The following is an 18,879-nucleotide window of genomic DNA, read 5'->3' on the forward strand; positions in this document are numbered from 1 at the left end:
TGGAGTGGAGTAATTCACAAAGATTGATCTTGAGAGTGTATATCATAAAATCAAGATTAGAGAGGGGGATGAGTGGAAGACAGCCTTCAAAACTTAAGAAGGCTTGTATAAGTGGTTAGTCATGCCTTTTGGGCTAATCAATGCACTGAGAAAATTCATGTAGCTCATGAATGAGGTATTGAACGAATTTTTGGGTATGTTTTTTATTGTGTACCTCGATGATATTTTGATTTTCAATAAGACATTGGATATTCATAGAGTTTTTGAGAAGCTGAGAGGGGAGAAATTGATGATTAATTTGAAGAAGTGTACTTTTGTGAAGGAGTTAGAGTACTTGAGGTTTGTTGTCTTGGGAGAAGGTCTTAAGATGGACCCAGAGAAGGTGAAGGCTATTTTGGAATGGATTACCCCAAGGACTGTTACTGGGGTGAGATCTTTCCATGGTTCAGCTAGTTTTTATAGGAAGTTCATTAGAAACTTTAGCAGCATTTGTGCACCCGTGACTGAAACAATGAGAGGGGATAAGAAAGAATTCAAGTGGAGTATGGGGGTGGCAAATAGTTTTAATTTTTTAAAGAGGAAGTTGACATAGCAACCTGCTTTAGCCCTTCCATATTTCAATAAGCTATTTTAGGTGGACCGTGATGCTAGCGATAATACCATTGGAGTTGTTTTGAGATAGGAAGGTAGGCCCATTTCTTATTTTAGAGAAAAAGTAAATGATGCAAAGAAGAAATATTATGTTTATGATCAGGAAAAGAATTTTATGCAATAGTTTAAGCATTAAATAAATGGAGACACTATCTATTGCCAAAGGAATTTGTTTTGTATACTAATCATCGAGCATTGTAGTACCTGAATAGTTAGGCAAAATTGAATCATAGACATTTGAAATGGGTGGAGTTTTTATAGAGTTACACTTTTGTTTTGAAGCATAGAAGTGGGAGGTCTAACAGAGTTGCAAATGCCTTGACGAGGAGGAATATTTTGCTGACAAAGATATAGTTTGACGTGGTGGGGTTCAATGAAATCAAGACATTGTATCCTGAGGATCTAGATTTTGTAGAGGCTTGAAAATATTGCATGGAGCTTGTTACTTTGGACTGGACAAGGTCATTGGATTTCATAATCCAGGATGGTATGTTGTTCAAGGGAAGCCAATTGTGCATGCCTAGGAGCTCTATGAGGAAGAATTTGCTCAAAGAGAAGCACAGTGGAGGAATGGTAGGATACTTTGGTTAGGATAAGACCATTGCCATTATTAGTGAGCATTATTATTGGACTCAATTACCACAAGATGTGAAGAAATTTTTGCAGAGTTGTAGAGTGTGCCAAAGGGCAAAAGGAGTAAACCAAAATACAGGGCTATCTCAGCCATTACCTGTACCTGAGAGGCCATGGGAAGATATATGTATGAATTTTCTTCTTAGTTTACCAAGGACATAGAGAGGGAATGATTCAATATTTTTGGTAGTTGATAGGTTTTCAAATATGATACATTTCATCCCATGTCGGAAGACCCATGATGTTGTCCACATTGTTGATTTGTTCTTTAGGGAGGTGGTAAGACTGCATGGTTTACTAAAAATTATTTTTTTCAGATCATGATACCAAATTTGTTGGATACTTTTGGAGTACCTTGTGAAAAAAGTTGAAGACATAATTGAAATTTAGTTTTGCACACCATCTATAGACCGATGGGTATACTTAAGTGGTGAATAGTAGTCTGGGTAACCTACTGAGATTCTTGGTAGGAGACAAACTCAAGGGATGGGATTTGATCTTACGAAAAGAAGAATTTTCTTTCACCAATTCTGTCAATAGGAGCACTAGTAGATCACCATTCCAGATTTTGTATGGAGGCAATCCAAGGACTGCTCTAGAATTGAGGAAGATGGACTATGGGATGGATACAAGTGCCAAAGCCGAAGAATTTGGCAAACACACCAAACATATACATGAAGAGGTGAAGAAGCACATCAATGAGATGAATTTGCAGTATGAGGTTAAGAAAAATAAAAAAAAGAAGGCATAAGGTGTTTCAAGTATGTGACGAGGTGATGGTCTATTTGAGGAAATGAAAGTTTCCAGTGGGGACATATAATAAGCTGAAGATGAAGAAGTTTGGTCACTACAAAATTTTGAAGAAGCATGAATCTGGAAACACATATGAGGTAGAGTTGCTAGAAGAAATTAATATTTACCATATGTTCAACATTTCAGATATAACAAAATATCATGAAGGTAGCACAAAGGAGGAGCCAACAATAGTACAGTACAAAATTCTTGCACCTCCTTCAAAGAAGGAGGAGATCAAAGCAATTATGGATAGTCATGTGAGGAGGAGTACTAGAAATAGGTAGTATGAGGAGTATCTAGTGAAATGGAGGGAAAGACCTAGTGAATATTCTTCATGGTTTTCCAAGGAAGAGGTTGACTGTTTGGGTTGTCCTCAATCAGTTGAGACGTTATGGGGTCACTTCTCAATCTAACCAAGGTGTCTAATGCAAGAGTATCCAATGGTTTATGGCCAATCCTGTATCACACAAAAATGTTTCTTTTTGTTTAGTTTTCTTTTTATTTTTTTGTAGTTTTGGATACTCTCTTAAACGAATAAGAGATTCCAACTCTCAAAATTGAAAAGCTATTTTTTCTAGCCCACTGCCAAAAATAGCAAGTTTTTATTTGAAGGAAGATGGAGCCCAAAAAATGCGGGAATATTGAGGAGGAAAAAATAAGCACTTTTTGAAAGAATCAAATTAAAAACATTAATTGTTTGAAAGTTATTCAAGTTTCAGTTTCCAAAAAAATTAAAAAAAATTCTTCCAAGGGAGATTTGAGGGATTAAACGGTGTTGAACAGGAATGAAAAATGGGGGGAATTAGCAAAGAAAAATCTAAGCATACTCTCCACTCAAAGATATTTACGATGCTTCAAACAATTCGTAAATCCGATTCCCGGATCAAAAGTTATGGCTGCTAGGAGTTGGACAATTTTTCGGAAAGTTTTAAATTTTGAATCTGGTTGTATTTTCATATTTCCAATTTCATGTTTTTGCATTTTTCCACCAATTGGTAATTTATAAATTTTCATTTCAGCTCCAAAATGGTAGAAGGCTATTTAGGACTCATTTGAGGAAACTTGTAATAGGTTTTGGAGTTGAATTTTTGGGAGTTAGTTTCTTGGTTGGAAATTGTTTTATAAGGGTTTTCAGAAAACTTTGTAAGTTGTGTGTTGCAGTGATTGAGGATTTATTCCTCTAGATTCTAATTGGATGTATTTTAAATAGTTTGATTTCAGATATAATACATAATCTTCTATGTTTTACTGCAATTTGCTATGTTTTTTTGTTTCTCGAGTTCTGCCTTCATCATGTATTATTGGGAATATTTATTCTGTATATTATATTTTTAAATTTATGTATTCCCTTCCTTGTATTCTTGTTGGGATTTAATATTCTTTTTTATTTTTGTTTTATCTCCCATTATGATATACTGCATCTCCATGAGTTTCTATGTAAACTTGGTGTCTTTCTGTGCAAGTCTGTGTAAAGGAGGTGTAGGGATTTGATGTTTAAATCCATTTGTATGACTTGTGAATATAAGTTTTATGTTTTCAAGGTATTATTTTATCCTCCCACACCTCCTGGGAGAGTCATTTGTTCATTTAGCAAGCCTGTGGGCAATCTGGGCAAGTTTCATTACATTAAATGTATGTTTTCATTTGTTTTTGCTCTTTGAACCCACAACGCTATCGTTTGGCACCAAAAAACAAAAGTATGGCTCCAAAATGCCAAAATATGTCACGGGAGAGATAAATTATCTCCCAGATGTGCCATTTTAGGTTTTGGATGTGCTGAACTACTCTGGGGTGCAAGTTTTATCAGTTTTGGTCATTGTGATTGATTTGTTTGATTTTGGGAATTTACAACAAGCATTTTGTGATTACATTCATTTCCTCAGAGGTTTTTATGATTTCATCATGATAATTACATGTTGTTTTTTGTGCTCCAGTAAGAGGATTTTTGCCTTCTTATTGAGGATATTGTTGATGTTGAGTTGCTCCAAGAGGAAGAATGCTTAGATATTGAGGAATGGTTATGAGAGCTCTAGTGGGATTTTATTGCCTCATTTTTTAGTATTGGAATTTGTTTTGGATTATACTTTGAACTCATGTTTATGCCTTCACTCATTGTTGTATTATTTTGGTGAAGGCTCTTGCTTGTAATTGGGTATATAAATCTTGATATGCATCAGTTTGCTTCCATGATGTTGTGATTGTGTTTATGTCTTCATAATGTTATTGTGATGTTATTTTAATGCATATTTCAACCTAAGGTATTGGTTCATTCTTAGGTGGAGTGGGTTCTTGCATGTGTAGGAACGGGGTCATGAGCAATAGGCTCTAAGAAGTTCCTAGAGATGATGCTTAGGGTCTAGAACTGTCATGGGACCACATGAAAAGTTTATGTTTAATTGCAAGTGATAGTTCACTAATAATTTGATTATTGGGTTTGGGTAAATAAGAATTTACTTAAACAAGATAATGATTTTTTTTTTGGTTCCCCACCTCATAGCCCTTGACTGTTGACTTGGAATGAGTTTTCTCTAGGGTATTTTTGCGGGTATTATAGACATTGGCCAATTTCTTGAAAATTGTGCACTATATTGATGTGAAATTTATTTGATTTGTTTATTATTATTTTATGAACTTTCTTTACAAAAATCGCAAGAACCTAGTTCTCGAATCTCAAGACATGATGAAATCTTCTTTGGTACTTTTAAAAACATGTTGGACTCATCTATGGTAGTCTAAGGCTAGTTGCCAATCAAATTTAAACAAATAGAATTGCAAGTGTATGCTCTAATAGTTGACATCATGATACTTCTATTAATGGATTTGTCTGGGTATATGAACACTAATTTAGTATGATTGTCTCACAATGTTATCAACCCTGTTCTCTAGACTTAATGTCACTCCAAACCAATACATAGTTGAAAGCACACAATGGCTCAACAATTAACCATGTAACAAAAACACTTGCCTGACATATTTAAAATGCCCTCTAATGATTGAATTTCTAAGTATGGTGGCAAACATAAAATGTACATGCAAAAAGTACTATTGTTCAAATCTGCCCAACCCATTTACCATATCTACCTCCACATTGATGCTAAAATGTTTCCAAATGCTAGTATTGAAATGGCTCTAAATGTACTACCTCAAAATGATAGTATGGAAATATGCTCTCATGCACTCCTTGAAAGATAAAAAGGAGAGTTTTTGAATCTTTCTTCCTATTATCTTTAAATAAATCTTTCTCTAGTTGAGTTAGGGGATTTTGTTTTGTTGCATCAACTTATCTAGGTATCCATTTCTTACAAACTTTCATAAATCTTGTGAACAAAACAATGTCTTCATTGTGATTACCCAATAGTTATAATTTTTTCTATTAAAATGAAGAAATTGTGGGTTTCTCAGCCTTGTGCTTCGAGCTGTTATTATTGACTGTAGATAACCCTTCTAACTCCTTTAAAAACTTTATCAAAGACTCCATTCAATAACCTTCATCTTTAATACCACATGATGTAAGAGAAAGTGGATAAAAGAGTTTAAGAACAGAGCAAGAAAATGGAGAGACAAAACACATAAAATAAATTGGAAATTAATTAATTAAATATTTACATATTTAAGATGCATACATAACACTCACATGGCTGGTACCTTTTCTTTGTGCCCAAAGATTCTGCAAATAGAGTTTCTCTATTCCACACTTCATCTACTATTTCTAGAGTTTACTCCAATTTTCTTCATTCATTAATTCTAAAACTACCTACTATAAGCTTAGTGTCTATGGTTTAAGCCATTCCCTATTGTTACAGTAAAAAGTGTAAATTTTCCTTTTTTCTTATTCCGTACATTTCATTCAAAACTCCTCTCCTTACAATTGATATGTTAGGCTAAGGACAACGGGAAAATCAAAAGAACATTCAATGATATGTATAAGAAATCTACATACAAGATTATGAAATAAGTTTTTCATTTCAAAACTGCAAGTTTTTAAAATAATATTTGATATCAATTCAAAATTTAATTATTTACTTGAATTTTAAAATTTTATTTATTAATTTCAATATACATATTTTCAGTCATTAATATATTAATCATAAGCACTTTCAATAATACAAAGTACTACATATACATTGAACACTTCATCTACAATATTTCTATGAGGAGTACCCGCTGCATGAGAACATGCAGCATGTTCAGTTTGGGGGAGAAGCTGATGTGCACTCTTTAGCATGTTCAGTTTGGGGGAGAAGCTGATGTGCACTATATGAAAAGAAACAAAGACACAAAGATATAGGCAATTCTAGTTCATGATTTCCTAGAAAATGACCACTGTCACCTAAAGCCATTTTCCTTTTATCTAGAAATACATGTATAAAAAAGCTCTAACTTTTGGCATAGAAATGCAATGGGATAGTTGAAACCTGCCTGCAAAATTTTAGAAAACCCAGTTTCACTTTGTGAGAAAATGGTTAAGAAAAACATTACTGCAATTTGTGATGCAATTCCACTAGAATCGTTTGCAGTCAGTTTGAAAGTGCTTCTCAGCAAGAATTTTTGTATTCTATCATCATCATCAGTTGGGTTATCATAAAAGTGCTAACAAGTGATTTTAGTTAATATGCACTGAAAAATGGAAGCAACATTCAATTTGGGTTGGTGAATTCATAATAGTGGGTTACACTTTCAGCGATGAAAAAAAGGTTGTCATTTGACAAAAATAAAATTTTACATCCTTTCAAATGAATGGGATCTTTCGAGCGAAGAGATATTTGTGTTCGCTCAAAAGAAGTATTTCGAAATGAATGGCCCTATTTTGGTGGGTTCATTCGAAGGTCTCGTTGGGCTATTTTTTTATTAATAAAAAATGGGTTTGAGTGAATAGCCCCTTCAAATGAACTCTTTGATATAGGGTCCTTTATTAAAAAAAAGGTATAATTGTTAAAAATGACAGTTACATTGCCGTTTTTGATATCAATGAAGAGGAGCAAAACCAACCTACAAACATTGAACCAAAAATAGCTTTATCAACTACAAATTCATCTCATTCACATCTACACTAGGTTGGTGATCCAAGCTTCTTTGTTCCATCCAATTTCATTCATTTAGCTCATTCTCATTCAGCTCTTGCTTTGAATGATTTCAATTTCATCTAATTTTCTATGTGTATCTTTCATTGTCTATTCATGAATGTTCTCTTTGTATCTTTTATCATATATTCATGTGTGTTCTTTATGTGATCTTTTTGTTGAACTGTGAGAGGTAATAGAGATAAAAGATAAAAGATAAAAATTGTCATAAAAACTCTTGATAATGTTGCTCCTATAAAAACTAATATTTTCAACCCAACTTGTTACCTGTTGGCGAATACAAATTTAACCCTAGGAGAACTAAACATTTATCAAGAGTATAGTGAAATGGTGGATGTGCGATTTAGCACCAACACTAACATGTATTAAAAATGTTTGTAAAGTGATTTCCTCACAAGAATTATGTTCCAACTGAGTCATTAAGTTAGTAAGACTGATTTTATTCAAACCTTTGCTAAACTAACATATTCACAAGCATTGTACCCCAATGGAGCCTATAGTGTAATAGGATTCAATATCATATTTTTAAGAGACATGACTGTACAAATGTGGTCCCAATAGTTCAACAATATAGTAAGAATTTCAATGAAAAATACTTTAAACTAAAATTCCTCAAATAGGCATTAAAATGAAGTAATAAGCATTAGTTCATGGTTATGGGTGAACAAGAAGTAATTATAAGTAGATAAAATATTGTGTAAGAAGATGACATTTCAACAACGCAACAATTTCATTGTAGTCTACCCTAGGCAATTGTCAATATCGTTTGGCTACAATCCTTGCCTTATGTTTTTGCACATCACGATTTACATGCAATTTTATTTTGTAAAATCATTTAACTATCATCACATATTTTTTCATATGGAATACTCCCTAACTCTCATGTTTGATTATTTCAATAGCATCTATTTTCTCATTCATTGCATTTAGTAGAATTTATTCTTTCATTGCTTCTTCAAAATTAATTGGATCATCTACATGTGAATATAAGAAAAAAAAAAAAGATGTCATACTTGCATTATTTTCATCTTCATTTTTCTCATTAATCTCTCTTAAACATATTATTTTGGTCTTCATAAGCTTTCTAATGTGTGTTTTGACCTGTCACTTGAACTTGTGGAATGTGAACTTTATGGTCCAACACCAAGAGTCCCAATTGAAGATGGTATTTGTTGAACATTGATGGAGCATTTTATTTAGTGCATAGGGCTACCCTTATGCTTGATGATAGTATCTCTTGACCAGTTTGTTAACCTTGAATGGGTGTAGTAGGAGTCACATTTACAGTAGTACATATTGGTATAAAATCTTTGTTTTCTTCTCATGGTAAGTTGGTTGCAATATTGATTGTTTTATCCAAACTTACATCCCATGCTTCATCTTCTATAGATTGCACACCTCTAGTGATTATGACTCTCTTGATTATTCGATTATATATCTTTTTTTCCTTTGATTCATCACTATAACCTATAAATATGTATTTTTCTCCTTTGCTATCTAGTTTTCTTCTTTATTCATCTAGGACTTATACATATGCCACACATATATATACTCTCATATGAGAAATATTATGTTTTCTTCCACTTCATGTTTCTTCCAAAATTTATATTGGTGATGCTTTTGATGAAACATCTACCTTCTTCTTTAGCTATGGGTGGATCTATTTCAGGAGATTACAAGAGCTTCTTATGAAATATCAAAACACAAAATTGAAACACAAATAAGTTGCCTTAATGATTATAAGAGCTTCTTGATCAAATAATTTAACATAGATAAACTGCCCTATTGATTCAAGAGATTATAACAGCTGCTTGATCACAATAAATTATAAAAGCATAAATAAATTGCCCTATAAGTTTTTACTGCTACCTTCTTCTCTAGCTATTGCTAGATATAATGATTTATTCAAAATCTTCTTGATCACCATCAAATATGAAAACATAGATAAATTGTCCTTATCACTTTTTATTGATACCTTATTCAACTGTGACTGGATCTAATGATTCCTTCTTCTTCAGCTATGGCTGGATCTAATGATTTCTTCATAGAAAATTAAAACATAGATATATTACCCTATATTGCTACCTTCTTTTTCAGCTATGGATGGATCAGGAGACTACATGAGCTTCTTATGAAATATCAAAACACAAAATCAAAACACAAAATTAAAACACAATGAAATTGTCCTATTGATTCAAGAGATTACAAGAGTTTAATATGAAACACAAATAAATTGCCCTCTTGATTTAAGAAATTAGAAGAGTTGCTTGATCAAATAACAAAATGCAACTAAATTGCCCTACTATTGAAAAGATCACAATAGCTTCTTGATCAAATAGAAAAACTCAAATAAATTGCCCTATTAACTCAAGCTTCTGGATCACCATCAAATGTCAAAACACAAAATATAGATCAATTATCAAATTACAAGCCCTATTGTTCTATTGATTCAACATATTACAATAGCTTCTTGAAGCATTTTCAAAGATTAGACTAATTCATAATGAAAAAATTGGGATTGCCTCATTATATAGACTTCAAAACAATATCTTGAAAATAAAGAAAAAAATTCAAACAGATTCTTCTTGATCAAATATCAAAGATCGGACCAATTGTCTGCCTCATTATTTAGACGTCTTCCAAAAACTTAGAAACTTGTTTTAAAAACTTAAAGATAAAAAGGAAACAACTAAAACAGATAATGGAGATTACAAGAGCTTATTATGAAATGTCAAAACACAAAATTAAAACACAAATAAAATTCCCTATTGATTACAAGAGCTTCTTGATCAAATAGTTTAACACAAATAAATTGCCCCATTGATTCAAGAGATTACAATAGCTTCTTGATCACCATCAAATATGGAAACATAGATAAATTACCCTATCACTTTTATTGCTACCTTCTTCTTTAGCTATGGGTGGATCTAATGATTTCTTCAAATACAAAACATAGATAAATTTCCCTACTACTTTTTATTGCTACCTTCTTCAACTATGGCTAGATCTAATGATTTCTTCTTCTTCATCTATGGCTGGGTCTAATAATTCTTTCTTCAACTATGGTTGGATCTAATGATTTCTTCAGTGTTTTTTCACATGAAAATAAAACACAAATAAGTTATTCTATATTTCTACCTTCTTCTTTAGCTATGGGTGGATCTATTTCAGGAGATTACAAGAGCTTCTTATGAAATATCAAAACACAAAATTGAAACACAAATAAGTTGCCTTATTGATTATAAGAGATTCTTGATCAAATAATTTAACATAGATAAACTGCCCTATTGATTGAAGTTATTATAACAACTGCTTGATCACCATAAATTATAAAAGCATAAATAAATTGCCCTACAAGTTTTTACTGCTACCTTCTTCTCTAGCTATTGCTAGATATAATGATTTATTCAAAATCTTCTTGATCACCATCAAATATCAAAACACAGATAAATTTTCCTTATTACTTTTTATTGATACCTTATTCAACTATGACTGGATCTAATGATTCCTTCTTCTTCAGCTATGGCTGGATCTAATGATTCCTTCTTCTTCAGCTATGGCTGGATCTAATGATTTCTTCATAGAAAATTAAAACACAGATATATTGCCCTATATTGCTACCATCTTCTTAAGCTATGGATGGATCAGGAGACTACATGAGCTTCTTATGAAATATCAAAACACAAAATCAAAACACAAAATTAAAACACAAATAAATTGTTCTATTGATTCAAGAGATTACAAGAGTTTAATATGAAACACAAATAAATTGCCCTCTTCATTTAAGAAATTAGAAGAGTTGCTTGATCAAATAGCAAAACTCAAATAAATTGCCCTATTAACTCAAGCTTTTAGATCACCATCAAATGTCAAAACACAAAATATAGATCAATTATCCTATTTATTCAAAATATTACAAGCCCTATTGTTCTATTGATTCAACATATTACAATAGCTCCTTGAAGCATTTTCAAATATTAGACTAACTCATAATGAAAAAATTAGGATTGCCTCATTATATAGACTTCAAAAAAATATCCTAAAAACTAAAACAGATTCTTCTTGATCAGACCAATTGTCTGCCTCATTATCTAGACGTCTTCCAAAAACTTAGAAACTTGTTTTAAAATCTTAAAGATAAAAAAGAAAAAACTAAAATAGATTTTAGAAAAAACTAAAACAGATTTTAGAAACTTGTTTTAAGAACTTAAAGATAAAAAAGAAAAAACTAAAACAGATTTTACTCCCTAGTCATGCTAAATAAAACTAAGTGAAATGACTTGGCGACAAATATCTTTTGAGCTTCATTGTAATTCTAAATGTCGACACTATCTTTGCTTTGTTTGGGAAATTCTGTTCTGCAGACAGGACAAGTATTCTGCCGCTCCAACCATTGGCGAATGCATTTAGTATGGAATATATGATTCTCATTACAAGGCATCTCGCATGCTTGTTCCTCCACCAGAAAATTATCAAGGCAAATTGCACATATGGAGCCTTCACTAATATGCTTGTATGAGATTTCTTTCATAGTCTCCTTTCTTGCAGGTACATATCCGACTTCATCAAACACTTCATTGACTGCACTACGGAGTCTTTCAAGGAATGCATCCATGGTATTAGGATCACTCAGATGATTTGCAAATGACCCATATGCGCCATCCTCTTCTCCTATCTGCCGAACAAAAGCTTCGACATCCATATTTCTTCTATTCGTTACTATTATTATACGGATGATTGGGCTTAAAAAGTTTTGGTGTATGAACATAACATCTCCTCCCTCTATATATAGTAAGCTTCCATACACCCTAAAGCTCATATATTAACTCTACCAAATTTTTCATCAATTTCAATGTCACAAATTTTTAAAAGAAGAATGAAATCGTTAATGTTGAATATTAAATATTTCTTTAAAATATTAAAAAAAAATATTTAGAAGTTTATTACAAAAAATTTAGTACCTTTGTTTTAATATATTTGAACTCTTATATTTATTTAGATTAATAACTATAAACTAAATAGGGTTTGAAATATTAAAATGGCCCCTAAATGAAAATTAATTTTTTGTAAAATATCACAAAGTCTATAGTAGTAATCAAATTAAGTAATTTTAAATAACATAAAATATAAATTAAATTAAAAAATTAAATATTATAATAATAATAAACTGTTTGATTTTCTATTCCAAATATGAGTTACTAGTTTATGTGGAGTATTGATGAAGTCAAGTATTGTCAATTTTGGAATATGACTTAAGAGGGTGATTTTGAGGCTATAGAGTATTATTTTTATTATTATTTATGTAAATTTGAACTATCATAGTAATTACCTATGAGTGGGGCTTATAAATTAATGTTTAAAAAGTGTTTTAGAAACACCTAGAAGCTTGAGAAGTGTCATTGAAGATTAGTGATGAGTTTAATTAGAGAGAAATCTAACTTTGGAAGGGAGCCTTTCAAGTAAGAAAAGGGGTGTCACATAATAAATTTTCTCAAAAAAGTAAGGATCTTTTAGAAGCCTTATTTGTTTTGATGAGATACTATCCTATTTTACTTCATTTATTCTTTTAGTCTTAAGAATCTTTTGGACATCTTAATTGTTTAAATAAAATTTTATATCATGTGTTGTCTCATGATTTAAAATTGAGACATTTGTCGCAATCTTGTCTAATCCAATACGTTATCTTACCCTATATGGTAAATAGACACCTTATGACAAAGAAAATAATATGGAATACATGTTGCATCTCTCTCTCTAGATTAGTTGGAGTTGTAGATTAGTGTGTGAAATATTAAAGTGACCCCTAAATGAAAATTACATATGTTTCCTATACTCTAATATATATAGTAGTAATCAAATTAAACTAAATTAAGAAAATAAAATATTAAAATAATAAATAATTTTTTTTAATGCAAAATTTAAGTTACTAGTTTATGTGGAGTATTAATGAAGGCTATAAAATTTCAAATTTCTATTATAACATTTAAAGAAGAATGCAATTGCTAATGTTAGATATTCAATATTTATTTAAAACATTAAAATTAAATTATATTTAAAAGTTTATTAAAAGAATCTTACAACTTTATTTTCTTAATATATTTCAACTTTTATATTTAGTTAGATTAATAACTATAAGTTAAATAGGGTGTAAAATATTAAAGTGACCTCTAAGTGAAAATTAAATCGGTTTCCTATATCACAAAGTATATAGTGGGAATCAAATTAAATAATTATAAATAAAATAAAAGATAAACTAAATTAATAAAATAAAACATGAAAATAATATTTTTTTGATTTTCTATGGAAAATTTGAGTTATTGGCTTATGTGGAGTATTGATAAAGTCAAGTAATATCAATTTTCAAATTTGAGTTTAAGAGGCTGATTTTGAGGCTATAAAGTATTGTTTTTATTGATATTTATGTAAAATTGAACTCCTATTGTAATAACCTATGAGCGGAGCTCCTATTTTATTGTGTAGAAAGTCTTCTACAAGTATCTAGATGCCTAAAAAGTGTCTTAGAAGATTAGCGACAAGTTTCTATTGCGGCCTCTCTAACCCATTATCGTTTATCATTAGAGCAAGAACAATTATACTAGATCCAGTTGCCCCCCCTAAAATTCCAAGAGGTCTATTTTCCACTTGTTGCTGACCGGATGAATGACCCACACCTCAAGAATTAATCTATAGTGATAGCCCCCTAACTGGGGATCCCACTATGGACAATTTCTTGGGGTGGGGGGATGATCCCGATCTAGAGGGAAGGTTATGCTAGGTAACCTAAACATATGGTAAACCCTTTAATAGGGGGGCCCATTGGTAGATATGGGTCCCATTTCATACCATATCAAGTTATCTCCCCCGCCAAAATTAGTGGTTAGAGTAGAGTAGGGTTGACTCCCTGCCCTATAGATAGTAGGGAAGTTGTAGAGTGCAAAGGTTTAAGAGACATAACTTTGAAAGCAACCTTTCCAATAAGAAAAAGGAGTGTCATATAATAAATTTACTAAAAATAGTAAGAATCTTTTAAAAGTCTTAGTTGTTTTTATGATATAATATCCTATCTTATCTTATTTATTTATTTAGTCCTAAGAATCTTATAGAAATCTTAGTTGTCTAAAAATATATTTATCTCATATGTTATCTCATAATTTAAAATTCAAACATTTGTCACAATGGTTTTGAATCCAATGCATTATGTTACCCTATATGGTAAATATACCCTTATGAGAAAGGGCATCATACGGAATACATGTTGCATCCCCCTCTCTCTCTCATGGGTATGGAGATTAGTTGGAGTTGTATATTGGTGTGTAAAATATGAAAGTGGCTCCTAAATAAAAATTTAATTTTAATATGTTTCCTATATCCTAGAGTATATAGTAGTAATCAAATTCAATAATTTTGAATAAAATAAAAATTAAACTACATTTATAAATTTAAATATTAAAATAATAAATTATCTTATTTTTTATATAAAATTTGAATTTCTAGTTTATGTGGAGTATTGATGAAGTCTTGTAATGTCAATTTCTGAGTTTGAGGTTAAGAGGGTGATTTTGAGGTTATACAGTATTATTTTTATTACTATTTATGTGAAAATTAATAACTAGAGTAATAACCTTTGAGTGGACATCATATTTTAATGTATAAAAGTTGTTTTAAAAACATCTTGAGGTTTGCAAAGTGCCTTAGAATATTAGTGACAACTTAGCTTAGAGAGAAATCTAAATTTGGAATGAAACCTTTCAAATAAGAAAAGGGGTGTCACATAATAAATTTACTCAAAATAGTAAGGATCTTCTAGAATTCCTTAAATAGAACACATAATACAACTATCTCTTCATTGATAGAAAGAGCAAAAATATAAGGACGACTTGACACATAATGCAACATTCAAATATTCATCTGACATGAATCTCTTAAGGCTAAACAAGAGTACATATTTCTTCACTAATTTCAAATATCACTCATTAATATTCCAGTTTCACTACAATAGCATAGAGTAATTTGAAATCATAATAATATAGGCTAATGAAAGAGAGTAACAACAAATGAGTCAATACCCATATCTCAGAAATGAAATTACAAGAGCTAAAATCATGGATAGTGTAAAATACTCTCTTGCATATAGAATTTCAACATTCACTTCAAATATTCAAAACAAATGAAATATGCAATTTAGGCACAGTCTAATATGTCTTCCTCTTTCATTGCATCCATTGAAATTAAGTCGAAGAAATATAAAAAATTCCATTAAAACATTAAATTCACATAGCCAACTACTTATCCTTCATAATCTGAATCCCCTTTTACCAAAACATGAAAATACTTATAGAATCCAAAATCACAAATCCTAAAGCTTCCTAAAAACATAACCATTCTCACACCTTAATTTTTGGAAAGATCCCCCTAATTGCTTCTGCACTCCCCTTCATTAATGGTCTCAGCCTCATCATTTTGAGGTAGTACATTTAGAGCCATTTAAATACTAGCATTTGGAAACATTTTAGCATCAATGTCAAGGTAGATATGGTAAATGGGTTGGGCAGATTTGAACATATTTAAACTATAGTACTCTTTGCATGTACATTTTATGTTTGCCACCATACTTAGAAATTCAATCATTAGAGTGCATTTTAAATATGTTTGGCAAGTGTTTTGGTTACATGGTTAATTGTTGAGCCATTGTGTGGTTTCAACTATGTATTGGTTTGGAGTGACATTAAGATTAGAGAACGAACAATACAGTTCATAGTGATTGAATCAGGGTTGATAACATTGTGAGACAATCATCCTAAATTAGTGTTCATATACCCAAACAAATCTATTAGCAGAAGTATCATGATGTCAACTGTTTGAGCATATAGTTGCAATTGTATTTGTTTAAATTTTATTGGTGACTAGCCTTAGACTACCATAGATAAGTCCAACATGTTTTTTAAAAGTACTGAAGAATATTTCATCATGTCTTGAGCTTCGAGAACTAGGTTCTTGCAATTTTTGTATAGAAAATTCATAGACTAATAATAAACAAATTTTCAAGAAATTGGCCAATGTCTGTAATACTTGCCAAAATACCTTAGAGAAATCTACTAATCTAACTAACAAATACAGATAACTTTTTTAAAAAACATCAACTAATGCAACATAAATAACTACCATCAGTCAAGGTCATATATTAACAACTACATGAACAAATACAACATTATGACCATAAGAAAATCCATAGCATTATAAATGCAAGCAAAAATAACATCATAACCATTATCATCTCAAAACATACATATATCCATTCATTCTCTCCCCCAAGGCATCTTAATGCCACTAATTGCTAACATCATAACCTAACACATCCATACCATGAAATCATTAACATCCATTTTATTTAAGTTCTACTCAAGTACTTTCTTCCTATCTTTAGATTATGAGCTATCAAATGCATTTATTCATAACCCTATTAACTTTCTAGGTTCATTTTAAAGAACTACATCAAATGTTCCTATCTCCTATCTTTATCCATTATTCACCTATTACACCATGAATCTATATACATATACCCTGTCATACATATGGAACTAGATTATTTCCTTAAGAAATATTGTTGCACATCTCATCAAGATTACTATCCTTACACATATGCAAGATTATAACAGCAAGCACTTATCTACTTCCAAATAGGATTCCAAGCTACTAAACAAATTCAAGAATCATATGATACTACAAGAATAAACATAATATAATTATTCAATCTCCTAATTCAACATAGGATCTCATTCCTAACATTATGAACATTTCTACAATATGAACCATATAATAATACATCATCTTAATCCATTACAAGTCATAGTCTCTACATCATAAAGTCCTATTACATAAGAGTGCATGGTACAAGTACATAGTCGCTTCTGTTACATCATATCCTAATGCATAATAATACAAGTTTCATAGGTACATATCCTTCTTTCACATTTACAAGTCATCATGATACAATGTTATCTCCAAACATAGAAATAAAATCAACATAGTGAATAATCAATGTCCATATAAATCTAGAACTATTCATTAATTTCTATATTCCAATGATAACTAACAATAAGGATTAACATATTTCAAGACAAGGCATACATGATTGTAAACATATTCACTGCCACACACAAGATATACACAAGACAATCCAATCATATCACTCAATCATTTAATTCCCCTCTAATCTAAAATCACATACACAATTGAATATCCATTTACATAACATTCTGGAATCAACCTACTACAAGTCCTAATACATATGTTCACGAGAAACTGATTACATAGTCTACTTTACTATTACATCTTTCTTGAGTTACAAACCACATGATATCTATTCCCAACTGCATAGATTATGCTTCAAGATCCATCTACATGATGAGTTAATATAAATCCATGTCCACGCATGCAATCATCCAATGAATAACATCCCAATGGAAGAAGGCATCAAACCACCCGACCATGTGGAACCATCCCCTGTGCGAGGAGATGCCATGGGTTTCCAACTAACACTTAAGACCTAGGCTGACACCTAAGAACCAAGGGACTAAACATGACAACCACAAAATAACAACCAAGAACAATGAATCAAATTACCTCACAAGGCTAATAAAAAATCAATAAATCCCAAAGGCATAATCAACAACAAAGGCTTAATGATAACATACACACTTAGGGAAGAGTGTCATCACATTCTATCCTCACAAAGAAGGGGCTACACCACACCCTGATAGACATGTGGAACCATCTCCACCTTGGAGACAATCAAGGGAGATCGATTTACCACTCCAACAGTCTTTGCAAGCTCATCCCAAGTCAACAGTCAAGGGCTATGAGGTGGGGAACCAAAAAACAAATTTATTATCTTGTTTAAGTAAATTCTTATTTACCCAAACCCAATAATCAAATTATTAGTGAACTATCACTTGCAATTAAACATAAACTTTTCATGTGGTCCCATGACAGTTCTAGACCCTAAGCATCATCTCTAGGAACCTCTTCCAGCCTATTGCTCATGACCCCGGTCCTACACTTGCAAGAACCCCCTCACTCTAATCATGGACCAATACCTTAGGTTGAAATATCTATTAAAATAACATCACAACAACATCATGAAGACATAAGCATAGTCACAACATCATATCAAGATTTATATACCCAATTACAAGAAAAAGCCTTCACCAAAATAATACAACAATGAACCAAGTCATAAACATGAGTTCAGAGGGTAATCCAAAACAAATTCCAATACTCAACAATGCGGCAATAACATCCCACTAGAGCTCTCATAAACATTCCTCAATATCAAGGCATTCTTCCTCTCAATGGAGCAACTCAACATGAACAATATCATCAATGGTAAGGCACAAATCCTCTTACCGGAGCACAAAAAACAACATGTAATTATCATGATGACATCATAAAAACCTGTGAGGAAATCAATGCAATCACAAATTCCCAAAATCAAACAAATCAATCACAATGACCAAAACTGATTAAACATGCACCCTGAAGCAGTTCAGCACATCCAAAACCTAAAATGGCACATTTGGGAGATAAATTAGCTCTCTCATGACATATTTTGGCATTTTGGAGCAATACTTTGTGTTTTGGTGCCAAACAATAGCGTTTTGGGTTCAAAGAGCAAAAACCAATGAAAACATACATTTTATGTAATGAAACTTGCCCAGAT

General features: G+C 31.5%; 1 protein-coding gene across 1 annotated transcript; it reads right to left on the bottom strand.

Annotated features, from left to right (window-relative positions):
• Positions 1-11,475: 11,475 nt before the first annotated feature.
• On the bottom strand, positions 11,476-11,862 carry LOC131858132 (E3 ubiquitin-protein ligase SIRP1-like). Its single transcript, XM_059211157.1, has one exon. It carries the CDS (start codon positions 11,860-11,862, stop codon positions 11,476-11,478), a length of 387 nt encoding a protein of 128 aa, XP_059067140.1.
• Positions 11,863-18,879: the final 7,017 nt, after the last annotated feature.

Source organism: Cryptomeria japonica, chromosome 1 (genome assembly GCF_030272615.1).
Source record: "Cryptomeria japonica chromosome 1, Sugi_1.0, whole genome shotgun sequence".
NCBI lineage: Eukaryota > Viridiplantae > Streptophyta > Pinopsida > Cupressales > Cupressaceae > Cryptomeria > Cryptomeria japonica.

Excerpts from the sequence above, each read along its gene's own strand:
- LOC131858132 (XM_059211157.1), bottom strand. The coding sequence starts at position 11,862 with ATGGATGTCGAAGCTTTTGTTCGGCAGATAGGAGAAGAGGATGGCGCA.